Source organism: Lichenostomus cassidix, chromosome 2, assembly GCF_008360975.1.
Source record: "Lichenostomus cassidix isolate B80296 chromosome 2, HeHo_3.0, whole genome shotgun sequence".
NCBI classification, from domain to species: Eukaryota; Metazoa; Chordata; class Aves; order Passeriformes; family Meliphagidae; genus Lichenostomus; species Lichenostomus cassidix.
Window position 1 is genome coordinate 90975380 of NC_139482.1, and position 27217 is coordinate 91002596.

Consider the following 27217-nt stretch of genomic DNA (forward strand, 5'->3'; position numbering starts at 1 on the left):
TGAGCTTGACTCCCCTGAACAGCACATTCTGTCTCTGCAACCTGCAGTTTCCTGCTGATGTTAAAGCAACCATGCTGATGTCACTCATTTCACATGCAAACTAATCACAATCTTACTTTGAAGTGCTGGATAATATGGAGCCAACTGTTTGAGCATCCTGGTCATTGTAGGCGCATCCTTTCCTAGTAGTCTATTCACAGCGTTGGGAGCAAGACCAACATCAGCTTCACCAAACATCTCATTTGAGCTTCTGAACTGCTGGTGATCTTGGTATGAACTGCTGCCAGAAAATGAGTTCTGATGTGAACTCCAGACACTCTGGTAGTCTGATTTCTGATACATGAATCCTTGACACCTTGATTCCTGGTTCCAGCTGGACTCCTGGTTCCAGCTAGACTCCTGGTTCCAGCTAGATTCCTGTTTCCAGCTAGACTCCTGGTTCCAGCTAGACTCCTGGTTCCAGCTAGACTCCTGGTTCCAGCTAGAGCTCTTGTTCCACCTAGAGTCCTCATTCCACCTATTCCACCTAGTGTCCTGGTGCCACCTGGAGTCACCTCTTCCTGAAACTGCTGTGTTTGCAGAAGACGTACAAGTATTCACAGACTCATCGTTCTTGTAAGAGGAGTAGCTTTGTGAAGGATAGTTTGTAAAGTGTCTTCCTGATGAATGATATGAGGCAGAAGAATTGGGATAGGGTAATTTTTGATCACTTCTGTGCCTTGCTTTTGTACATGCATGTTGATTCCTCCACTTTGTATTTTCCCCGCCAAATGAGAGTCTGTTATCATGGAGCTCACTTCCTTGCACATCACTGGACATGTATTCTGCTGAGTACTCCCTCACTGAGCTGGTCTCATAGGAAGAGGCCCCAGCAGCTGAATTCTTGCCAGACACAGAGTGTCTGAGCTGTCGCAGCCATTCGCTGACACCACTAGGACTATCAGGCTGATCAGCAGGAGAGTTCCTGAGTGGAGACATCATTGACAAGTTGTCAGATCTCAAATGACAGGAAGATGATCCATCATCTGTTTGGTAACTGTTTGAGTGAGCAGGAGCAAAAGAAGCATCTTCAGAACACTCTTCATACTGAGACAAATAACCTTGATTCCAGTCAGAAGTTCCTGAATGAATAAAGGGCACTAAAAGTTAGCAAAATACTTAAATACCAGCTGCAAACACAACTACGTTGAGATTTATGAAGTGTCCTTCAGTTCTTTTCCCATTTCCTGCCTTTATTTCCTGCATCAGGTAGATGCTAAACTACCTGAATTAGGCATCTTTTCACCCAAAAATTCTGTTGTTAAATAGATCAGGAAGGGTTACTGCTTGAATTTCCATGACCTTTACTGCTGTAACACTGTTCAGTGAGACAGGAATGTTCTCAGACAGTTAAGTCATTAAAGCTTCAGAAAATGATATCCTGAACTGACTCAGAGGGCAAAGACACACAGTACACCAACTAAGAAGCACTAAGATTGGCCATAAAAGTAAATTTTCACCATCTGTGCAGTCTCAAGAGCAGACAAACTAGTAGAACAAAATATTTAAATTACCTTTGTATTCTCCATCTGGCCTGTAGTGTTCTGGGATGCTATTCTTTTCTGGAAATTCATCTTGAGATACTGACATCAGTGGGCCTGAACTGCTGGTGTAATTAGCCTAGGAAAGCAAAAGGTCAGAATGTCTGTTTGTGAATGCAAGAATTTAAGAACTTTAAGAATTCTAAAAAGCAATAGATTCCCCATAGAAAGTCAGCAAAGTACAATTTCAGGAGATAGTAAACTCCACATGAGGGATGTGTTATTACCACATTATACCACAATTTTACGAAGTATTATTTGGAAGAGGTATGTGTCTGGAGAACAGAAGGTGTCTGGTGAAGACAATTTCTCCTGTTTCAAATTTATTGCTTCATCTCTCTCATCATCACCTGGCTAAAATATAAAACTGGTACATATACAAATCCTGCCTCCAGCTGGGAAATAAAGAATGGAAGGCTCACCTGAGAGATTAAGCTACAGAAACAGTATTTAACTGGTGTTGGTGGCATCATTTGCACAGAGAGAGTTACTGTAGCTCAGCTGACATGGAATATATTATTGAGAAAACAAAAGTCTGAAACAGCTTTCAGAAAAAAACACATCCTGAATTTTGTGAACCAGGAGCTGCCAAATTGATGAAACATTTTTTCACAGATTCTGGTCCTTCTTCAGACCCCTTTTACAACAGGTATTCAACTTTTATTTAAAGAAGCTATGGAGGTTTGTAAGGACCAACAGAAAGTCAAGAACATCTTGCCCACCTTAGTCTTAACAGATTAAAACTCTCAACTGAGAGCAGAGCTACAAGTTACAAGAAAGACAGACCTATCCACATGCCCACAAAAGAAAAAAGTGTCACATTTGGGGGGCACTTAAAGCCACTAATCTTAGAACAAAAGCTATCAAGCAAGGGACCAGAACAAAAAGGATGACAAGAAGTTATCCTTGGGCAAACTGGCGCCCAGAACAGAACACACACACAAAAAAAGACCAAAATAGATATACGATGATGGAATACTAAGAGAAATGTGCTATGCAATTAATATCTTTGTTACTTAGAAACTGTGAAAAAAGAAAATTGAAGTATATTTAACTGGGGGTTTTGACCCATGCCTGACCTGTTACAGTTTGGCAGGGTGTTCACACAGTGAGTTTAACCACGCCTTTCCTCCCAATGGTGAAACAACTCTGGACAAGATTAAGTTACTTACTGCTACTTTCTTTTCACAAAAGGCCTTCAAAGCCTCCGTGAGTTCCTGTGTAATGTGAACAACAAGTGTTGCTTCTGAGTCTGAGGTGATGTGAAAAGTTTCCTATTGAAAAACATGGTTAGAATTAGTCATTAGGATGCCGCAGGTCATATATACAAATAGATCAAAGTTGTACTTTGATTTTTGGTATACCCAAATTTATACTATTAGTTAATATATGGCATATACAATAAATGTATACACAAATATAAATAAATAAAATTTGGAACATAATTATGGCCTGATAAAAGGTAAAACATAAACCTGGAGTTCTGTGCCACTTCTGTACCATCAGTCATAAACATTTTGTTGCAGACAGAGAAGGGCACAAGTCCTAAATTTATGTTTTTGTGTGAAAATTGAATAAAAAGTAAGCTTCAGGTTGATTAGTAAGTATATGAACTTGTAAGTGATTACGTTAAGTTGAAAGAATATAGGCAGTCTTCTGTAAGGAATAGCTGTGACTCCTGTAGATAAAAGCCAATTAACTACCATGTTTTCAGTAGTTTACTGATTATCCCTTAGACTTGCTTTTCTGTCTCTTTCTAAAGCCACAAGTAACCACAGCTTAGAAGAAATGAAGCACATCTCAAAACATTCTACTTCTGATTTTGGTATATTAACACAATTCCAACTCAAAATTTTCCAATTGCCTTAGGTACAGAACCTGACTCTCACAGAGTAAAATAGTGAATACAAACAGTCAGATACTTTCATAAACCCAAAAGACCAACCAAGGCTTACTATGCCACTGTCAACAGCAACCGAACTGATAAAATGTCCCCAGTCACTCCAAGACCAGCAGCTATGCTATCTCTGGCAGGCCAGACCAGACAGGCTCCTCTTGCTCAGCATTACCAACAATCCCATTAGATAACAGCAGCCAACAGCACTTGAGCAACATCAGTGCTGCTAATTAGCACTGCTTGTCAGGGTGGCTCCTCAGCAAAGGAGAGAGTCACCCACAGAACAGGTCAAGAGCTCACACTTAATCCAGCCAATTTTTCTGAGCTAAGATGCACTAACTTTTCAAAGGGCAGAGTCCATTAGAACAGAAATTAATGTTGTAAGTCAAGTGAGTTTGATCAGTAATCAGAGGCTCCTTCACAATATTCACTGCATCCCACTGGTCAAATCTCACAACTCTCATCACAGTTATTTTACATACATACCAAGAACTCCAGAGCTTTCTGTTTCCGAACAGGATCGTTCTGTGGGATTGTAGAATAGGGAAGAAAAATTATTAAGATTGAATATTACAGCAGTTGTTGCCTCTTTTTGTACAGAACAAGACCTTTTAATCCTTTATCCAACAACAAAAATCAACACAAAGAAAAGGCATAATTTTAGGGCACAGCCATAAACATGTAACCTTAGATCCTCAATATCAAATTGGTAGCAGATACTACAAACACAACTGCATTACTTCCAATACCAGGAAGAACACATTTCACATCTAAGCCACACACCTACAAGAGCTGTCTTTCCCAGGCTTTCCCCACTCAGGACCAAAATCGTAGTTAAAAAAGTCTCAAGTGCTCAGCTGCATTTAGCACAGTACCTGACCAGCCTGAGGGCCACACAACCAACTCTGCCACTAAGATAAAAACGAGGCATTTCTCAGTTTTTTCATCAGGACAGATACTTCAGTGATCATTTTGAGTTTCACCTTTGAGTTAGAAAAAAGGACTGGAAATCTTTAGCTATACCTTAAGATTTAAACCAAACTTTCAGTGCAGAATGCTTTTGATCCGAAGAGGGGCAAAACAGTGAAGGGGAGATTGCAGCACAGGCTGGGAGATCTGGACTGCAGACACTGGCTCTGAGACTCTCAGTGGCTCTGAACAGGATTTATGACAGCTAAAGTGAATGTACTGTATTCTCTTCCCCTCTGCTATGATGAGCACAAAACGCTGACCCATCAGGTCAATTGCTTCTACAATATTAATAAAATTGCAAATAAAGCCAAAGAGTAAATGTTTTCCAGAAAAATGAAAAGCAAGCATAAAGAAACTGTTACAACATGAGACACATGAGCATGTGGAGTTACTGCCTCTACATACCTCATGCTTATCATCATCATCCCACCTTAAAAGAACAAAATCACAATATTAAGATGCATTCTAAAAATTACTAAAACATTACGTTTACTCATCTAGTAACTAGAACCAAAATATTTCAGTTTCCAAATTTATATCACTTACCAATACTGGATATCTTTCTCTAAGAAATAATAGTGTTTTAAATATGCTGTAAAGATCCTTATTCTGACTGACTCTCAAAGAGATCAGTAGTACAAATGAACTTCTTAACAGATTAGCTAAAGGAGATGACTAAAATAATAGTGGGTTGGGTTTTTTTCTTCATATATAAACAGCTTTCTATAAAACTTACTCAGCCAATGAAATCCCAAATAGAATGGAAGCAGCTAGAAATTTCAATTGCAATTTGTTTGTGAGTGCAATATTTCAAAAGCCATAGGAACTAATTTCCTCACAGACAAAAAGGAACAATTTACAGAAGAGGAATAAGTACAGTGGAAAGACAATATAAAATATTTTCCCCATATGTCATAATGTTTGCTACAGAAAAATAGGTAAGAAAATTTAGTTTGATTCCCTTGTGGGGGTAGTACTCTCACCTTGCTTTCTTCTTCAGTGGGGCTAGAAAAAGAAAAAGAATTATTAGCAACATCACAAGGTTTGCATCATATTATTGCAATAGAAGCATTACAGAAACAGAACAGTTACTGGCCGTGAAGTGGCTGCAGTTTCTGTAAAGGGCAGGATTCAGCAGCAGATGGCACACACTGCCATCTTAGAAACCAGCAGGCATCCTTGATGAAAAGTCTGTGGGAGACCTGTGCCCTAAAAGCTTTGCAGGGTACCCTACAGCATCTGTGTTCAGGCAGCTGAATCCCACACAAGCCTATATGGTTAAACTGAGGTGGGTATGTCTCCTCCATGCAAAAAAGTTACCAGGTTTGTGTGTGGGCTTTTCCTGAGTACATACCAGTGAACCTCAAAGCTGCACATACAATAATTAAGTTTCCAGCAAGAAATTATGGGGGTTGGAATGTCTGATCCTCTCATCTCTATCAAAGATAACCATGAGGAGGAGGGAGGCAGGGAGGGAAAGCTCAGCAAAACAAGGCAGTCTAAAACAGTAACTATGCTTCAGAGAACCAGCTACTGCATGGTACATAACTTATCACTTCTTAAGCACTTATTGGCACAGGTGTTCCAGGATAAGCAACAGGACATGTAATAATTCTCAGGACAAGTGACATCTTTGCCCCTACAAGATGAGGCTGAAAGACTTGTGTTACCATGTTAACCACCTCCTGTTAATATGGTTAACACATGCTGATGAAGCTGTTCATGTCCATTCTGCTGCTTGCACATTAGGACATGTCACCAAATGGCCTTTTTTAATTACAGCCTCAAACTCACTCTCACTGTCAGAAGGGAGTTTTGAAATTTGCCAATATGATCTAGTCTACACAGCTGCTAACCCAGTAACTGATATTTTCTTCTAAATAACCAGAGGAGTTTCTTTGGAATTCACTTGATGTTGACCCCATCACCTAACCAGAGCAAACCTTCACACTGGAAGGCATAATGCTTTTGCAGATAACTTTATTCTTGTTCATTTCTCCAGAGTTTCATATCCTGTAGGACTGGGTGGGATCATTTTTTTTGATGTTCCAGATTGATATTTGACCATGTCTACCACTTCTACAGAAGTTTACTGACTTGACTGATGTCAATTTACTCTGAAATGATAATTACTGAGCTAATTCCTGGGTCACCTTCCCTCTTCTTCACACAACACAAAGAGATCAAAAAGATTCTCTGCCATCTTGTTTTGCAGAAAAACACTAAAAGAATACAAGCCACAGAAGGTACCAGTGATCAAATGAAAAAAAAAAAAAAAAAAAAAAGGCAGGGCTATGGTAGGTTCCTACAGCAGGATTCACACTGACAAATTCTGTTGATTGATGCAACCTTCACCCATTTCAATCAAACCTACCTTCCTTCTGATATTAATACTAGGGTCAGAAGGCAGCAAGGAGGTATTCCTTCAGACTGGCATCATTAAGGATCTATAGCACATCTACAGCAACAAAGGATGTAACTCAGCCATACTGTATGAGGGAAGATTCTGGGTTTGTGTCTGTGGGTTTGGTTTCCATTGCTTGTTCCAATGGATTTGCTAAAGAATGGTAATTTCCACTTTCACCAGTGATTCAGCATGTAAGCCTTTTGATGATGGAAATGAGGTGGAGGAGACTTTATCAGCTTATTCAGAGAAAGCCATGAAGTACCATTTTTCCGTATTTTTTCACTTTCCTTGATGAGCAAATTACAGCAGTTATCATAAATACCTCCAGAATCAAGAAGTTAAAAAATACCTAAGGAAAAGGGGAAGTCTGGGAATTTCCTTCTTTCCTCATTTCAAAAATCACAAAACGCAGAAAAAAAATCTCTGAAAACATTCTGTGGTATTACAAGTTGAATGTTTTAAATCAGCCAAACCCTTTGAGTTCAACTACTAAGCCAAATTAGGCCAAATATTAATTATATCAAATCCACCATATTAAAGAAATTCACAGACTTACATGAGGTAGCTGGTCTTGCATAACCTTCAATCTAAAAATAGAAAAACTTTCATATTAGACTTTCTGATTTAAATTTCGTAACAACAGTCTCTACTGCAACTGCCTTTAGGAAAGGAACAAGTTCTTTTATTTATGCCAACATAATTAAATTGGTTTCTCACATACAGACAGAGAACCTTGTAAATATAAATGAAATCTGAGAGAAAATTTGCTTACATTTGAGAAAATTTAAGTTGCAAAAACTAAAAATTATCAAAGTTAAAGTAATGAAATTTCTGAACCACTGAATTCAGGCTGAAAAATTTTCATTTTAAACAATCTAAAACCTTAAAAATAAAAAGCTTTATTTTTTTCAGATGAATTTCAGTACCACTATTCTTTTCCCCAGATTTTTCAGGGCAACTTAAGCCCTAGTTCAACTCACTACTACACTTCCTAGAAACACACAAATTTAACAAGCTTTGCCAGCAGAACTTTTAAAATTTACTATCTCAATCATAAATGCACTGATAAAAGACACATTAATAGATACTTTACATTTACTTCCAATTACCTTATACATTTTTAGTCCTTCAGTCTTCTCTAGCTCTCCTGCTATCCGTCTGAGAAATGAGACTTTGCATTCTTTTGGATCTGATGGTTTTCTCTTCATTTTATCTGGAAATTCTTTAAACTGTAAACAAAACCAGCTTGAAAAGGCTAATATAAAAATTTATCACAATATTTAAAAATTTACACATTTCACCTTCTGGACAAGCTTCCAAAAGACTGATAAACATTGATTTGAACATTATGAGCTAATTTCTTCTCTGCAAAACATCAAATTAAATTTTAGAGTTACTTAAGTAGATTTTGAAATAAAAAATGGATAACATGCAAAGTTTGCTGCCAGAAGAACACATGCTCTGTACTAAATCCAGCAATGCTATAGACATGCTGGGGAATTAGAAAGAGCCACAATGTTTTAGGAACCTGGTCCTGAAAGCAATCCAAACACTTAGGAACAGGCTTTTGAGCTTAGGAACAGGCTTTTGGTCTGACCCAGGGAAAGTCAGTTATACAAGTATTGGCAATTTATTACATGGGAGTTTAAATGTCAAATGATCTAATTATTAAGAGAAAATAAATAAATGGGACTATCACAAAGAGATTTTGAATAAAATGCATCAAAATTACTCACAATGTATTCTCTTCTGTGTTTATATCCACTAAGATGTTCTATCATGGGTGCCATCTCTGTATTACACCCACACAGCCTGCACTCATAACGTGGCTCTTTTCTTCCTTCAAATCTGATTTCAACCACATATTCTAAACCTGTAAAAGCAAGAGTCAAAAATATCTCTATTTTACTAGAGATTATTAAAAACAAATGTATTCTTTTCAATGTTTTTCATTAAATTAAAAATTAATACGTGAAATTATTCCATTTTCAGAATTTGACACGCCTTCAGGATCACTTCAACACTTCTTTGGACTTATCACCCACATCAGTTAAATTTATCTCTTTCCAATGTCTTATTCTGAAAGGAAATACACCATCCACAGCACATTTCCAAGCCCAAAAAAATAAAATATTTCATGCACCTTTACTTCTGTTAGGGATATTTTTTTCAAGAAACTAAGGAAGATTATGAGAATAGGAAATGCCACGCAAATGTCTAGATTGAAAAACTGCATTTATACTAGTCAAACATAATTTAGACAGTGTTTGAGTAGTGCAAAGCAGATGTAGGAAAGACATTAATCACTTCACAAAACTGAATCTTTCATAATCTAAAAATGTTCCAGAAACTTTTAAGAATTACAAGGAAGAAGATTGGATTTTTCTTCATTTTTGCCAGAAATTACTGAGACTATCCCTTAGAAGTATTCAGAAATCTTCAAGTTTGAGGCTTATTACCTGGCATGAACAGTTTTACTCAGAAAAGCTTAAACATAGCAAATTTAAAAGCAGTTAAAAACAAATAGGAAAACCCTGCAGCTGTTCCCTTACGTCATAATTTCCAGTACTCTGTATTTGGGATGGGTTGATCCCAGCCAGCAGCTAAGAACCACATAGCTGCTTGCTCATTCACATACACACCCCTCAGCAGGGTGGGGAGAAAACTGGAAGAACAAAAGCAACAAAACTCATGGACTTAAAGACAGCTTAATAAAGAAAGAGGGTAAGATACCAAAAAAAAACAAAACCACCAAACAAAAAACAAAACCAACCAATGTGCAAAAATCCATCGCTCACTTCCTCACAAGCAGACCAATACCCACCCACAGTCTCTGAACAACCACCTTGGAAACTAAATGCTGCTTCCCCCCTTTTTTTCTTTCTTTACCTCAACTGTGATTGCTGAGCATAACATTATGTGGTACAGAATATCCTTTGTGCCAGTTTGGGTCAACTGCCCTGGATGTGTCACCTCCCAGTCTCTTGCCCACCCCCCCAGCTTATTCAAGGGGTGAGGAGCCAGAGTAACAAAACAGTCTTGTTGCAGGTGCCCTGCTCAGCAACAGGAAAAACCACTGGGGTGCCATCAAAATTGCTTCAGTCACAAATCCAAAACATACCGGCTGCTAAGAAGAAATTCAACTCCATCTCAGACATGCTACACCATTATACTGCTAAATCTTAATTCTGAAAATAAACTATCACCAAAGGTACTGAAAGTGTTCTTGCAACTGAAGTGTTTTCTATTAAAACTGCTTACAGTAAAGTATTTATATTAAAAAGCCTAGTAGTTTATTATGTGGAGACAAGACAATGGACTAAACAGAGAAATTTTCTACTAATACTAGGAAATCTGCTACTCAGGCTTTCATTAGAGAACCTGTTTCTCTAGGCCACCAGTACACGCTTGGAACACTAAGGCCACTAACAAGCAGCCTTGCTTCTCTCCTAAGGGTTGCCTAATCTAGCAGTTAGAAGGAAAGTGTTAAAATTAATTTCACTAATTGTAGTATAGCCAAAGACAGTGAAGACAAATATCTCACTAAACAGAAACGTGCATATCCCAACAAGTGGAAAGCCATAAAGAACCATGACTGATGACAAGCCACCAGTGACATAAAGTCCAGTTGGAGGCCAGAAAGGAGCAGTGTGCCCCAGGGGTCCAGACTGGGTCAAATCCTGTTCAACACCTTCATTAATGATCTGGACGCTGATGGAGAGCATTACTTCAGCAAGGCTCATGATGACATGTAACTGGGAGGGATGGCCAATACAGCAGGGGGTTGTGCTGTCATCCATAGGGACCCTGAGTGGCTGGAGCTGGGCTGACAGGAAGCTCAGGCACATCAACAAGGGGAAGTGCCAAGTCCTGCATCCAGAAAGGAGCAAGCCCAGGTACCATACCTGCTGGGGCTGGCTAGCTGGAAAGCAGATTGGCAAGAAAAGACCTGGTGGACACCAAGTTGAAGATGAGTCAGTAAAGGCTGATGGTATCCTGGGCTGCACAACGAGGAATGCTGACAGCAGGCTCCACTCAGCACCAGGAGGGCCATTCCTGGAGTGCTGTGTCAAGTTCTGGACTGCCCAGTTCAAGAGACATGGACGTATGAAAGGCCATGAAAATGACAGTTCTGGAGTATCTCTCCTATGAGAAAAGGCTGAGATACCTGGGACTGTTCAGCCTGAAGAAGAGAAGGCTCAGAGGGGATCTCATCACTGTATATAAACACTTGAAGTGAGGGTGCAAAGAGGGAGCCAGGCTCTTTTCAGTGGTGCCCAGTGCCAGGACAAGAGCCAATGGCACAAGTGAAGCAGGAGATACTGTCTGAACACCAGGAAACACACTTTGACTGTGAGGCTGACTGAGCACTGGCACAGGTTTTCCTGAGAGACTGTAGTGCTCTTCTCCTTGGAGATATTCCAAAGCCACCTAGACGGCCCCAGGCAACCTCCTCTGGGACTTGAGCACGGGTTAAGATCAGCAGAGCTCCTTTCCAGCCTCAACTACTCTGTGATCTGGGAAAAGCTTCTTTACTTAGATGGCTCCTTGAGGAACAAGTTAACAGTTAAGGAGGTCTTTATAATACTCAGTGCAATTAGCCAAAATTTAAAAGGTGTAAGATAGATATTATCCTGTAAGCTATTTAATACATTTAAACACAATGAAAGAGTAACTAAAATCCCACCTTTTGTTTCAAAAGAAAGCCATAAGGTCACAAATTCAGAGGTACACAATTTCTAAAACAAAAAAACATACCAATTAGAGGTTCTTCTCTTTTGGGATCATTCAAAAAATCCTTCAGACAGGTTAGGTATCTTGTGACTCCTTTCTTCACTGAAGTAAAAAATACACACAAAAAGAGACATTACATGGTTTGCACATTATGTCTATTATCTTAAAGAAGTTTCTAATGGAGACCTCAGTGTGGACAAAATTTATTTCTCTGAAATACATAAGGTAAGACCTCAGTCCCCCACAGAAAGATTCCAGCACTTTGTCTTCCACAGCAGTTTTACACACAAGAATTTAATGTCTTCAAGAAAAGAACCAAATAAGCAAAACAGGACTTCTAACACAATTCAGTTACTGAGGAAAGATACAAAATTCACATTCACAACATCTCTCAGACTGTGTCTGAGGAAAAAAAAAACCCATGAAAAAAAAAATCCCAACCAAAACCAAGTCACCAACCTCCTCCTCCCCTTAAAAATCCTAATACTCATATAGCATTCTGGGACTGTTTGCAGCCTGAAGTTCAAGAATTACTCTGCTTTAAGGCTAACAAGGAACACAATCTTCACTAATACAGCAAATGTCTTTTGCGCTCTGGGCAGCCCAAAGGCTGCACAAACACAGTCAGTATATTCCTGAATCTGAACTAGCACTGTTTCAATCCTGCTCCTCACTGAGTTTTAATAGCTTGGTTTTTGCTCTGCCTAAAACACTTCTAAAGCATTCCTGCTCAGCTCAGAACACCAGCAGAGCTCAGCTAAATACATCTGCAAAAGAATCTCTAAGAGGCACTAAGTGTATTCAAATGTTGGTCATCACTTCATGATGAAGTGTTAAAAATAAATATTTTAATCAGAGAAAAAAAAATGCAGAAGTAGAACTCATCTTCCTAATTACACATTACTGACCAATGAATAGTATGAGTCACTAACAGTGCTAGTTTCTTCAAAGCAAAGCAAACAAATAGAAATATCACAAGCACTGAACTGTTACTGTATTCTTTCCCACTAGGATGCCAGGTTATGGTAAAAAAAAAAACCAACCAAAACTTCACAAGGATAGGGAATTACATGTTCATTCTTAAATATTAATTCAATTAGCAATATGCCTGTGTTGCCATCACGTCAAACTCCAGGACTGCACACAAAGAAATATTTCACTAAGTTCCAGCATTAATTTAGATGAAAAACTTCTTGCAATTTAACAGTGCTAGAAAATACCTCATGGCACACCTCCTGCCACAGCAACAATGTAGCCCATTCTCACCAAAATTTCAGAGTCTACTTAAAATCTTTCTATGTTGTTTTGAGGGGTTTTTTTTGCACCTGAGGTGACATGCAGCAGTTGCATAGTGTGACGGAGCTGACATATAACCAATTGGTGCCACATAATTCATCTCCCTAGAAAGGTTTTTATCAACACTTAAATGCATCATGTCATTCTCATGCATTTGTGTGCCAGTGCAGCAGTTCAGTGTGAGCTGGTTATTCCCAAGCTGACAGACAAAGGCACATGATCTTTCAGACTTAATATGGAAAGATCAACACAGTAAAAAGTTAAAGGTCCCTTCAAGGTAATGGCCATTTCCTTCTTGTTTCCTAACACACAACTAAATATTCTTGTCTTGGTATTATCTTAATAGCAAACAACCCATACTGTTCTTGGTTTATATGCTTCTGGTTTGTTGTACTTTCACTGTCTCATATGTGTACATTGAGTGTTCTGCAATTTTCTTCTTGACAACTTCACCAACTAAAAAAAATACTAGCTAGACTCACTAAGATAATCAGATAATCATGAAGACAGAAATTATGTCTTAAGTTTGAAAGTCTTTCTGTAAAAATATTCTTTTTACATAAATGAACCAGGGCACAAAAGAACGGTTCAAACGTTTGGCAGCTTGCATTGTTTCTTTCTAGACCACAATCAACCACCTGCTTTAGTCACCATTAAAATAAAAGCACTGATTTCAAAGTTGCATCTGAAAAAGGCATAGTTTATATTCAGTTACCTCGTGGCATGTGAGAATACTTCAGCGGAACTTGGATTAACGCTGAAGGATCTGGAATAAAGAGTTTGACAGTCAGACTTCTTCTCATTTGCTTTTATTAAGTACTTAGCAGATCATTGAAACGTTACAGAATTGAACAGTTATCTTCATTTTGCACTTTAACATAGGCTCAATATTCCATCTTGACACACTTTTCTTTTGTAACTTAACTGCTCCAAGTCTCCCACTCCACTCCCCTCCCCACAACACTCAAAAGCATAAATGTCACAGAAACCCAGAATATTCCATTCTTATTTCATTTTTAAGTGTTTTTCACACTGGCTTCTTATTATAATTATTTTAAATATTCAGTGTTGTGCACAACAATCAATCTGTGTTACAGGTATACCCAACAAAAGCTTCTGGTCCAAACGTTCAGAGCCTAAACGCAGTCCCAGATACAACTAACATAGACATTAAACTGCATCTCCTTTTACATAGGGTTCTGTATATATTCTTAATCACTCAGAGCTTCAGAGTGAATTTTCAGATGCATACTTCCACTCCCTTTGGAACTTTTTCCTTGCCCCCCTCCCTCAAATCCATAGACACACACAAATCAGCATGTTTTAATGATGTTTTCAATATTTTGTAAGTCACAGCATTCAAGATTAAAACAAGGTAATACACTAATACTCATTTGCTAGGAAAAGTTTGAGTTAAATTATATAAATATTTGCACATGTAATTCCTAATTCTGAAGTAAAGATGTTTTCTATAGTCATGGCAAACACAACATGATGCATACTAAATTTTTTTCCTCTTTCTGCATAAGACAGGCAGTTAAGAGGTATCAAAGCTGTAAATCAAACAAACTCTGCAATATTAGCATACGGGAGGGATATGGGAAAACATATCTCCCTTGATTTTTTAAATTATGCATCTTTTTTCAGTTAAAAGCTTCAAAGTCTCTGGTAGCAAGAACAAACGAAGATCCCCAGGCATTCTGCAAGTACAACAATTACTTAATTTCAGAGTTGTTCAGTTAGTGTCTGAAGCTCAAGTTAAGATTCCAGGTCCAGCATGTGCAGACAACATGGCCAAATGCTAAATGACACAAATAGGCATCTGTGAAATAGTGCTTTGTTTTGTTTACTTCTAGGAACAAATTGAATTTACAGAAAATTGCATCAGAAACAGTCCACAGCACATTCTGCTTTAACATGGTTAGAGTTTACAAATATGGTCAAGCTAAAAATCACGCTGTAGCTGCTGCTACCACCAAAGGTAGCAGACTGGGGGGGGAGGGGCTGAGATTTTTTTTTCTTAATTAAAAAAAAAAAAAGCTTTAAGTAAAGATCATTGCTGCCTGCAAGTTTAGCAAAGCAATTTTGATCTTGAAGACTCTCCCATTCAGCAATAGCAGGTTTCCAAGCTAACATTTAATTTGTGCTTACTAGCCACATGGCTTTGTAATGTTATCAACACTGTAAGTTATATTTCTTAAGTGTGCAAAAACCAAACCAAAACAATATCTTCCCAAAAGCATATCAGACTGATCAATGAGCTGAAAATCAGCTGGTTTGCCAGGCTCAAAGAGAAACAATCGAGAGAGAAGCTTCCTGGTGCTCAGTAAGCTGCAGAGTCCCCCAAAGAGCGATTCCAGAGCCTACAACAATGTATCCCCAACCAGGTTACTGATGTCCATGTATTCATAGAAAACCCTCAGAAAATTCACAGGCAATGCTAACTTAGGGCATACAACCAATGCCACAGCTTCACCTGAGCAGGACCTTGGGAACACTAAGGCAAAAACCCCACACTGAGATACTGCAAAGGGAGCTTACTGCAGAGTATCTTACCCCCACTACCTGGGACTTGTGAGGATGACTACTACCATCCTTGTTCAGTTCAACTGGGATGTGAAGAGAGCAGGGAGGGTCCAGCAAAATGGGCAAAGACAAATCCCCCAGGACAAATAATTTCTGAGAACAGATTTGGGAGCTGGACTTATTTAGTCTGGTGGAGACTAAGAGGAGATATAATAGCACCTGTACCTAATCAGCAGCTACAAAATGTCCAGCCCTGCGGAAATGTGACAAAAGCATTATAAAGTAGTAGCCAGAAATAGTTGCTCCGGGGGCAAAGATTAGATATTAGGATAAAATTCCTCTTCAAACAGAGAAGCAATTACAGACTGATTAAACACAGGTAGCAGACTCTCTGCCTGTAGAGATGTTCAAGGATTCAGCAAGCAAGTGATGATCCAGCACTGGCAATAGTTCTCCTTCAGTCAGGAAGTTAGGAAATCACCTAATCAGTCTCAGGAAATCCCTTCCAACTTACTATCTTATTTAGTTAGAGCTATTTTCCAAATACGAGCTACCCACATGAACAAAAACAAAAACCCCAACAAAAACAACTCCCAAAAAAACCCTTTCCTTTCAATATTCAATTACAGAGTGCTGAACACATAAAAGGTAGAGAACAAAGACAGATCTGCATGTGTATTTGTAATGCACAGATATGTTTCAGAACAAAAGGGCAGTTTGAGACACTGTCAATTCAGCTACTTAGCAGCAACAAGGGTGTCCCAAGCTCAGCACTGCAGATTCCCTTTTGAATACAAAAGGGAAAGTGCACAAAGATGCAAGATTCCATTGTGTAGAGGAACTCCCCAAGAGAAAGGCACTAAGAGTATTGAAGTAGTGTTCAATCTCACACTTCAATTATTATGACTTCTGAAACATTTTCTAGTCTTTATGTCAGAAAAGAACTTCCAGGCTTTTTTCTTTGAAGACTTAGCAGTAGTTATACACCTGAAAACCTCATTCTTATCCACGTTTAACATACAGTGAGCATGGAGGAACATGTTAAAACAGTAATTTCTTATAATGTTAAGCTGAAATGCTGTTTAGGATACTGGTAAGGTCATTGGTGAACACGAGGCAGAATACATGACATTTGTGCTTTTGCTGGAGGAAGAACTTGTTGTCAGTGCTGCTTAATAACTGCAGCTTCTCTTCAGACTGGATTCCCCTCCTTGACTTCATGTTTTAAGAATAACCATAATGAAGCTTTCTTTACTCATGGTGCTATTCACAGGTTTTAAACTGAAGAATGTAGATGCAGATTAGCAGATCCGGTAGCTAAGCACATACATTATTAACATCCCTTATTACACTTTTCATTTTTATTGCTCTTAGAGCAGTACTACAAGCTACCTCTGCATCATACTGTAACACAAGAAAAATTCCATAGGCTGTGGAAAAAAAATTCATTAATCAATTCTTCTTTGTGCCATTTCATTTCACCAATAAAGCTAGACAGTCCATAAAGGGCTTTAACAAAGCTCATACTCTAGATTATGCCTCTTGCCTAACCTGACTAATGGTAGCAAACATTTTGCTATTGCCCAGTAAATGTTTGCCTAATGTATATATTGGCATTGCCCCATCATTTAATGCCTCTTGCTCAAAGCAAAAGCTTTCACAACTTTTCTAATTTGGCTGATAGGTCCCAGGGAAAAAGCAATATTCAGTCTCCTCCCCTCCTTATCCCTGAACACAAGTGCAACAGCCTTAAAAAGAGCTGAAAGAAGTATTCCATCTGTCCAATTATATCACTGTACAAAGGAATCACATGACTGAAATTTATATACCCAGCTGAGCTTTGATTTCACTCTCTTAATAAATTCTCAAGACTTCAGCACATTCTATTTCCACATTTCCCATTATGCTTCTCTCCTTTGAATGCTGAAGAGGGGAAAAAAAAACCCCAACCCTAGACACACAATTCTGTCATTACCACAAAAATAGCTTGTGGATAGTTTTGCCATATGGAAACTCACATAGTAAGTAAATGCCTTTCTTACAGGATGTGGAACTCCTCCAAAAACAAATATCTGGAATCAGATGCATTTCCTCATTTAATTAACTTCAAAGCCAACATGACTGTATAGTCACACAGGTTACATACTCCCACCACTTCTGGACTATCAAGTAACTTCTGATGCATTCAGAAAGGATACATGGCACATCCCATTTGAGAACACTCAGAATCCAAATGATTTGTCTTTTTAAATTTTGGTTTACAAATGGCACCAGCATTGGAGGTGTTCTCCCTACTGACAAAACAACTTTTTTAAATTCTGTAGCAAGGAAGAAAATGCAGCTGTTGATGTAAAACACTCTAAACATGTCAAACCTCATCCTCTGAAGTACCTGTTCCTTTTTAGACAGTGTGCATTTCAGATACTTGTCAGGTATTCTCCTGAATGATTTCCAAGAAAACTCATCCTTCACTTTCACATTTTTTTCCTGGTTCTTTGAACTCCAGCTCTGTGAACATGCTGTCACATTTCAATCTCACTGGAATATTTGATAGCATGAACATTAGAACAAGATTGCAGATCCATCAACAATAACAAAAGTGTCTCATTAGTTTATACACTGAAATAAAATTAGATTCCTACTTAATGTAGTGCACCTAATTTAAGAATACCCATACTTTCCAAGCTCATTCACAAAACTTTACTACTAAACTGCATAAATGCAGTATAATTTTTGTTCACAATTACTTCATATGTCTACAAAGAGTAGGAAAAAACTCCAGCTATTTAAAATGAAAAAATAAAGGCTAGACAAATTCATAATTTATTCTTTTATATCAGTGACAGAGCACAATGAATTTACTGCATCTGCTGGACCTTGAAGGACAATTATTTATATAACTGGTAACATGTCCACAGGAGAGTTCAAGAAGTTCTGCATACATATTGACTATGTAATTCTGCATTGCAGCTCCCAACACCTCTGAAAAGTTACTTAGGCAAAAAGCTTTTCTACTTGTAAAAAAAACCAAAGCAGCACAACTGAAACATACAAATAGATTTCATGAGGCCAAATTTCAGCCTCTTTGGACAAATAAACCCTACCAGTGGCTTGCAAGTTGACCTCCCACATCTTGATCTTCAGTGAAGCAGAATGCAACACTGACAGAGTAGGACAAAGGAGACATCAGTAGTGTTAATAACAACTTCTGATTAGAAGTTTCTGACTGCTTCAAAATGATTGCTGAGGCAGAGAACTTTCTGGATAAAAGCACATCTTGCAATGCTTCTGACATGTGATGTTGGGACTCCTCCAGAAGTTAGAGCTAACCTGCTTACCAAAGCTCCTAGATTCTTCACTTTAATAATCAAATATTTTGACTTCTTGTTCTGCAGGATACATCCCAGTTGAAAATATTCCAAGTCATGGCATTTCCAAAGATACAGTATTTGTAGTGTGCAGACATTCTTAACCCAAATTCTCCACAGAACACTGAGTTTGTAGTACATACAGTACTGTTTTCTAAAGCCATAGCTCTTTGCAACAGGCTCCTGCACTGCACCACTCTTTTCACAGTCTTGCTGCCACAACTTCTGTCCTCTTATTCAAGTCACACTTTCTGCCAGACACATCCCATACATTATTGCTCCAAAACCAGATTTTATGATGCTGAAAAAACTTCTCCACTTAATGAGCATTACTTTTAATGATCATTTCTGACAAGAAATCCAAAGAAATCGGTAGAAAGTGTCTTCCACGAAAAGCCTTTGACCAGAGCCACACAAATCTATTCTTGTTGCTGAGGTGTAAATACAATTTTGTAGAGCTTGAATCCACTGGGCTTTGAGAAAACTTGTAAGTTTTCACAACTTTTCAAATTCTGTCAGAGAGCTTCATTACCATGTAGCATCCATGGCTGCTGAGGTGAAATCTTGTAATTGTTCCCACACTTGAATGACAAGTCTTGCACTAATTCCCTTCTCAGCACAAAACCATGAGAGCAGCTAATGAAGCCCAGTCTCTTAGAAAAGGGCCTCTGACCAGTGTTTTCCCAGATTTTTCTTATGTGTTGATTCTTCAAGGTCCAGTAAGTGGTGAGCTCAGCCTGCAGCACTTCCCTCAGTACAGGACTGACACCATCACTCTTCCCTGTGTAGATGTGCATTTTCACACACCCTTGATCAACTTGGTTCAAAAAGGAGGTGAGTTTCAAAAGACACTGGGGAACAGATGATAAAGGTAGAACGTAAGCCCTGTTTCTTGGGAGAACAGGCTAAGAAGATAAAGTAGAAGTGAAAGGCTTGTTCCTTGCGATGATTGACTGTATAACCATTTTGGTTTTTAATAATCTCATTGGTTTTTATCAGTATTCCCATATCTGTTTATGCCTCTGCTTCCTGTATGTCATCATAAATAGCTTTACAACAAGATTTTCATTTCCACTGTGACCTAGGTATATGTCACATTTTCAACCTCTCATCATAACTCTTACTTCCACTGACATGACAGTCTGGATTCACATTCTCAGCTTCTGGGGGAAAAGACACCCGAACAACTGAATTAACCTTGAATACTTCTTTGCTACTCCAAGTCCATTACAATAAAAAGAGGCAGAACATTCCTGTGATGCAGCCAAGCAGCATCAGCACTGGTAAAGCTACATCTGCAAGGGTGCTGTGTTAGCTTGCTGATTCAGCTTCTTAGTATTCTGCCTGAAACTTAGCAGTGAGTACATCAACTACAGAAAAGTGGGAGACAGTTTAGCCTGGGAAGGTGAGAAACTAAAACATTTACTACCCATCCCTCCACTAGAGAGATACATAAATATTTGTATATGAAAAGGCATAATTAAGGTTTCATACTCTAAAACAATTCTTTGCTCAGCAGTTCATTAGACAGAAATCTGAGAAGAACATTCAGCATATAAAGAGAAACACGGTTGTACACATATAAATCAGCAAATGCAAATACCTGAACTATTAGAAAAGCAACAAACATTAAATCCCCAAGCAATATCTATCCTAGGAGGCTGGAAGAAAAAAGTATTATACTTACAGAGAGTCTTGCGTCTCAGGGCATTCTCTTTCTTTAATTATGAAGATGCAAGTCATCCCAAAATAAAACAAGAGAAAGAAATTAATGTCCTGCATCATTTGAAGAAAAAACCCAGTACTTCCTGAGAAGCCTTTGCAGATGAATTTCATTACAGGCCAAAGTTTCCATTGTCAAATAGGAAAAATTACAGCCTTTCTGATTTTCTACAAAAGCTGGAAGTACTGACAAAGCTGTAGTTACAGTTAACACAAAGTTACTTCCAAGAAAGCCCTGTTATTTCATGAAGTTTTAAGAGATGATTATGGTTTGAAACGCAACATTTGAAGGATGCCATGAAAACCTCAAGTTCTGTATGATTACAGCTCCTAAGTTTTCAGAAGATGTAGTTACAACAACGAGAAAAAAAAAAAAATCTCACTCCAAAAGGAAAAACAAACTAACTGAGAGTAGTTCCCCCACCATTTTGAGAGGATTTGGTTAAACCTTAAGGCTAGCCAAGCCTCATGAAAGATCATTCATATAATGAAGAACAAGAAAAGTGTCTTTCACTGGCTGAATCCAGAACCGATGATTGCTTTTTGGCAGAATCTAAAGAAAAGAGGAACTTAAATTTCCATTTAATAGCTAAAGCAGTCGTGACTCATTTTGAGAATTTTCTGGCAAGTACACACAAACTTGTCATTCACAAGAATGAAACAATAAGTGTGATCATTCTACCAGTAGAGCAGCTGTCTGTCCAGAGCAGTCCATGGAGTTAAGCGCTGTATTTTCAGTATTCAGTGGCATGGAAGAGATGCTGGACGTGGGTGTGACAATTCAATAGGAAGCAAGACTGATACAATAGGTAATTAATTGAGAAGCCAAGCAGCTGTCCTTTCATGGCAGTTACAAGATAAGGAAGTTACCTAAGTCCCAGTATTGCCCGTGGATGGTTTTGTAGAAGCTCAGCAGGATTTCATAAGCTTAGAAACACAGACACAGTGTTCCTTGCAGTTACACTGTTCCAAGTGCTTTTGTTACTCATTCTCCAGTTTCACAACAAACAGCTGCTAATACCAAGTTTTTCAGACAAGAGCAGAAAACATTAGCAACTGTGAGCTGCTGCTCAAAGAGAATTTCCTCCTGACTATTTTCAGACAATCAACTTTTACTGCACCTGCATTAGTGCTTTTGTTAATACTAGAAATGGAGTTTCCAACTGAAGCTAAGGGGTCCATTTTACTTGTGAATTCTGTCACTAGGTCAGGAATAAAGATTCTCACACATTAGGTAAGAAACTTATTCTCTGCTCTGGTTCGGGGATTGCAGCAGCTGTTTTTGAGCTAAGACTACGAAAAGTTAGAGTAACTTTTAAGCAAAGTGTCTAACTTTGAGAAGCCAAAACTCAAAAACTACTGGTTTAAAGGGTTCAAACCTTCCATGCACACTAATCTGTAAAAGTTACTGCATAAAGTAGTTGTCCACACAACTCAAGTCCACAGGTTATCTAACAGAACAGCTTCAAGTGCATAGTTAAGTATTACACCAACATAATTTATATTTTCTTAAAAGTATATAATCTTGAAATATATCAGTTAGATATATAAGGATATGTATGGAAAATCTAGTTATTTTAATTCTTCAAGCTCATGATAAGCAAATTAACCTTAGGGGTTTTGTTTGTCTTCTGTATGGTTTTTCCCCTCAAAAGGAAAGCTCCTCAATTTAAGTTTTTCTGGATCATGAAGGTATGCTACAGAACACAACAGCATGCTTTCTGAGACCAAGTATAAACAATCCAACAGCAACGTAATACTCCTGTAACTATCTTTGTTAGCATTCTGAGCATCAACAAAAAATGTCTGACTGAAATGCTTATACAGCAATGGTTGATTTTACTGCATAAGAAAGGATAGAAAAGTTGCCTGCACATCAGGTATTTCAACCACAGGGGTTCTGATGCATGACAATCAGGGGTAAGAGGCAGAAGAAATGAGAACACTGAAATGGTGGAGACAAAGACTGACAGCTCTCTTCACAGATTAGAACATTCCTTGTTTCTAATGAGCCTCTACAGTCTTGAATACAGATTTTTCTCCTTTTGGGACATGGTGGGCATTTCTACCTATCTAACTCCAGATTTGAAGGGAGGGCAAGGAACCTTGAATCTTTGATAGAACCAGAACAATCTTCATCTGTGCTCCAAATACAGTTCACAAAACAGGCAACTCTCTTCTGCTGATGCCATACCTGCAAAGGGCTGTTCAAAACACATGGAAAAAAGATGTTCCACTCTAGGACTTCCTTTCTAGCAAATGGAGCTATAAAACTAATATATATTTAAAAAAACAGAATAAATTATATCACATACCACCCTATTCCAGGTATATACACAGCAGGTATATTTTATTCGGGGACTGCTGTCCCAAAAAGCCTAGATTTTTACTCAGTTGCGGAAAAAAAAGAAAGGCTAAACAAACCCACCTTTCATGCACTGTATCCCCCATTACTCTCACAGGCTTGGTTCAATGAAAAGGATTAGTGAACTTATATAAATGTTGTTTTTGAAACATTTTAACATAATGGCTAAAATTAAAATTCACCTGTTTTTCAAAGTATCCAATACCAGCCAATTCCAATTTTCAGAGCCACAAATTATTTGCACATCTATCAATATTTTGGCTAAGTCACTGTCCACAACTCCCCATCCCATTAGTACCTGCTTTGCAATGAAACCACAAACCCCATCATTATGCAACTATACAGAGGTCACAAGGCACTCAATGTACAAGATACACACAGCCTTGCACTGTGATTATCCCAGCCCCACAATCTTTTGGCCATCAGCACCTTTTTGACAAGGGTTTCGCCTTGTGAACTAACAGCACCAGAAAAAACCAGAGGTGAATCAAAGGTATGCAGAAACAATCTAGATAAATATCTTATGCACCTATTCAAAATCCAGGATAACCAAACCACCCAGGTGGGGGAAAAAAAAAGATAAAATAGCCATATACACTGAAAATCAACTGAAGTATTCCTACAAATCTGTCAGACAGACAAGCTTTATTACTGCAGCTGTTCAAAATAGCTACAGAAAATGTAGGCCAATGAAATGAGAATCATTTCACATATACAGCACGTGTTTACATTTTCCTAGTGACTGTCCTTCTGATGAAGGGCTTTTTCCAAACACCTTCTAGTGGCAGACAAGCAGAGAGTATCTTTAACAATGCCATTTTAAAAACAAATGGGCAACTGATAAAAAAAAAGCAATCTGACTAAAGTAATAAAAAATGGCTAATGGGTTGGTCAGGGCGGTACTGTGATTTAGGAAAAGAACTACTGCCTTCTGTTCATTCTGTTATGTTGTCAGGACATCCTTTGGTATTATTTTGAACAGAAACACCTCCATTAAGGAACAAACTATGAGCTATTCATTAAAGAAACATAGGCTCAGGACTTACATAGTTATTCCAAACCTAGTGGTACAAAACCCTGAAATCACTCTGCAAGTTCTAATCTTTTTCCACCAAAACACACAATAGATTTTGTAATTTAAAGAAAGAAATTTGAGATAACTGAAAAGAATGATGACATAAGCTTGGAGAGTTATTCCTGCAGAAATGCAGCCATGTGACTGACCATGACTTCACACACCAGCATTATCATTTCACATCTAACAAACATCCAGTTTTCAACCTGCCCTACTCTTGTTCACTATCAGTTCACAGATCTTCATTGACACGAGAAACTTTGACAGATGTAGCCTAGCATACTTCCAAGAGTGAAACAGAAGGAATATATACAGATTTTCTAAGAAAATAAGAGCTAGTTTTCCTACTTTTTAAAGGGGAAACCAGCAATAATTAGATTGCTAAGAAGTTCAGCTAAGGGAAAAGAAAGAAACAACCACAAAAGCAAAGGAATTCTTTGCATCAGCAGGAACATTTGGCAGGACATGAAAAATACTACTGTACACTTCTACCAGAGCAACAGGGAACAAAACTCAATCCTGGGAGAAAAAAAAGGGTTTGGAGAAAGTAGAGCCACTGATTCAAATAAGAATCAATGCCATTAGAGTGATCAGCAAACAGGTAACAAAATGCTTTTAATGTCTCTCAACAGCAAAGAGGTGGGGAGATACCCCTTAACTCCAAAAAAAAAAAAATAATAAACGGGCTCACTGAGAAAGGAAGCATTGCTGTTAGTCTCTAACATTCCAGCAAGAATAAAATGTCATTAGGAAAACATCAGAGCAGGCACTTCAGTGCCACAACAATACAATCTGATGGCAGCAGAGGAATACAAACAACTGAGTTATGTCTCACCTACTGACTGAGAATGTAGTGGAATTTTAAACAGAAAACAATCATCAGTCAAACTAACAGCCAAAGGTTCAGTCACACAACACTTGTAAAAACCTCATCTCTAAATACACCCTCACAGCAGGTTATCTAATAATTCCATTCATTTACTTGTTTTGTGCTTAAACCAGGGAGCTGTTATCCAGAAGCTTCAAACCAACACAAGTGTCAGATATCTAGTTAAGTCTATGTCACTCCTCCAGGAATCAGAACTGGTGTTACTATCAAAGCAGAGAGTAAGCTTGCTTTATTTAAAGTACAAGTGAGTTATGCAGACTTGCAAGACAAAACAACATCCTGAAAACACCGGTGGTTCCCATGTAATTCAAACGTTAATTTCACAATTAACACACATTTACCCTTAGGTACAGTTGATGTTTCAAGTTACATGCTGTACAAAGCAGAGTTGTGAGATTCCCACCTCATATTTTTCTTGGAATATTTCGAGTAAATTACTGTTACAAATCTACCAATGAGCTAGCTAAGCACTTGAAGCCATGTGAAATCAAGTACTGAACTTGCAGGAGTCCCAGATTTATAATTCAATCTGCATATACATTTAATAAGGGAAAAGTTTACCTTTCTATGTTTTGCACCACGATAGTGTGACTGAAGACTTACAGCACACATACACGAAATTTTACATATCTGAAAGAGAGAAATTGAAAGCACATCTTCAGTTATTCTATGAATATTCTGCCATTGGTGAATTATATATATGAAATACATCTGTTCCTACAGTGTAATAATGTAATTCTCAAGGTCTTCTTTGGCTCAGATAGTACAGTCTGCACGACTTTTAGGAGATCAGCATGCCACTAAAATGACCAGAAATAGTATGCAAACCTGTTCAAACGATACTTAAACACATGTTTAAATAAATTAGGTGATAAGTTTTCAAGAGCCTCCCCCTTCTCTGCTATTAGCACTTTCTGAATGCTTAGATTTCTAAACTTCTCCAAACCGGAAAGCCAGCAAAAAGGGATGATCGTATAGTGACCAGAAGGGCAAGATTATGCCCTGGAACAACTGCAACTCCATTCATTGTTCATTCACAGCTACATTAAAGGGATCAGAAAACCAACAGAGGAAGGCAGGTGAATTTCATTAAAATCCCCAGACACGCATACACCATTGCAACAATTAACAGAAGACAATGAAGATGTACAAATATTTCTTACCACCTTTAGCTTTTAATAAGCAACGACTAACGCACGCTAATATTGTCTGTTCCCTTGACACACCGTCGCAGAACGTGAATGAGCCAGAAAAACATTCAGTGCTGGGACAATACGGAACAGACAAATTTTACACGGAGCTGCAGGTTTTAGAGCTAAACGAGCCCTTAGGGCCGATTATCAGAAACACTCAGCAGAGACTGGAAAGGCTGCAATTACGAACTGCCCCCGCGGCTGCTCAGCAATCTGACTCCCGAGCGCTGAGCGGAGCACCTCTCCCGGGCACCGGGCACGCTATCCCGCCCCCGAGCCGCCCGGCTCCCCGGCGTGCCCGCAGCCCCGGCGGAGCTCCCCAGCGGCCCCAGCACCGCCCACCGCCTGCCCCCAGCACCCGCGCCGCTAACCCGCCACGGAAACGCTCACCTCGCAGTAAAACTCCTTCTTCTCAGGCTCCGCTCTGCCATCTTCTGCCTTGACTTCCTCAGCCACGGCGCTCATCCTGCGCGGCCGGGAAAAAAAATTAAACCAAAACAACCAAACCCAACTCTTGTTCAAACGGTGCCTTCCAGCGACCAGCCGGGGCGGGGGGCACGCCTCGGGCGGCCGAGCTGTGTTATTACTCTGCTATTTAGGCGCTATTGTGTTATTCTGGGGGTCAATCCACATCTTCCATCGCCGGCGCAGCCTCGCAGCATCCGGGAGCTCGCGCCCACCTCGCCCCCCGCAGCGCTCGTCACTTCCGGCACTGCCACAGCCACGCCCCCAGCCCTGCCGCCATTGGCGGGCAGCCGCGCCCCTCGGCCAATGGGGAGCCAGCGTCGCGCCGCGCGCCCGACTGCAGGCCGCGCCCCCATGGTCTGGTCACGCCCCCTGCATCAGGCCACGCCCCCTTGGCCCGGCCCGGCCTGGCTGGACCGAGGGGGGAAATGGGGAGCGGCGCAGGCCGTGAGGGAGGATGCCGTCAGGCGAGGGGGGATGCTGGGACCGCTTTTGGGTGCATACCGGGGCCACTTCAGGAGGGGTCCCGGGAGGAACACAAGGACAGGATGCTGGGACCAACTGAAGAGGGATACTGGGACCTGTTGAGGCCAAGAGAGGATACTGCGGCCAGTTCAGACCCCCGGGCCAGTTTAGGATGGGTACCAGGGCCAGTTCAGGCTAGGGTGAATGCTGGCACCAGCTTAAGGTGGATACTGGGACCAGTCCAGAGCAGATACTGGCAGGGG

The 27217-nt window shown here is 39.3% G+C and overlaps 1 protein-coding gene across 3 annotated transcripts in view; it reads right to left on the reverse strand.

Moving 5' to 3' along the window:
- Window positions 1–26712, reverse strand: part of LOC146441754 (uncharacterized) — a 28568-nt gene extending 1856 nt beyond the window's left edge. The window contains exons 1-14 of one of the 3 annotated variants that reach the window (XM_085052341.1): window positions 26415–26712; window positions 25393–25461; window positions 20468–20498; window positions 13602–13652; window positions 11615–11692; window positions 8593–8729; window positions 7966–8085; window positions 7413–7443; window positions 5433–5454; window positions 4855–4879; window positions 3964–4002; window positions 2753–2854; window positions 1554–1659; window positions 117–1121 (exon numbers count right to left, since the gene is read on the reverse strand). In XM_085052341.1, the coding sequence (XP_084908467.1) occupies window positions 117–1121; window positions 1554–1659; window positions 2753–2854; window positions 3964–4002; window positions 4855–4879; window positions 5433–5454; window positions 7413–7443; window positions 7966–8085; window positions 8593–8729; window positions 11615–11692; window positions 13602–13652; window positions 20468–20498; window positions 25393–25461; window positions 26415–26489 (1891 nt within the window). In that variant the 5' untranslated portion in view covers window positions 26490–26712. Of the gene's footprint in view, window positions 1–116; window positions 1122–1553; window positions 1660–2752; window positions 2855–3963; window positions 4003–4854; window positions 4880–5432; window positions 5455–7412; window positions 7444–7965; window positions 8086–8592; window positions 8730–10584; window positions 10606–11614; window positions 11693–13601; window positions 13653–20467; window positions 20499–25392; window positions 25462–26414 lie in introns of those variants that run through there. The other 2 variants (XM_085052342.1, XM_085052343.1) reach the window with 2 other exon arrangements.
- Window positions 26713–27217: the final 505 nt, after the last annotated feature.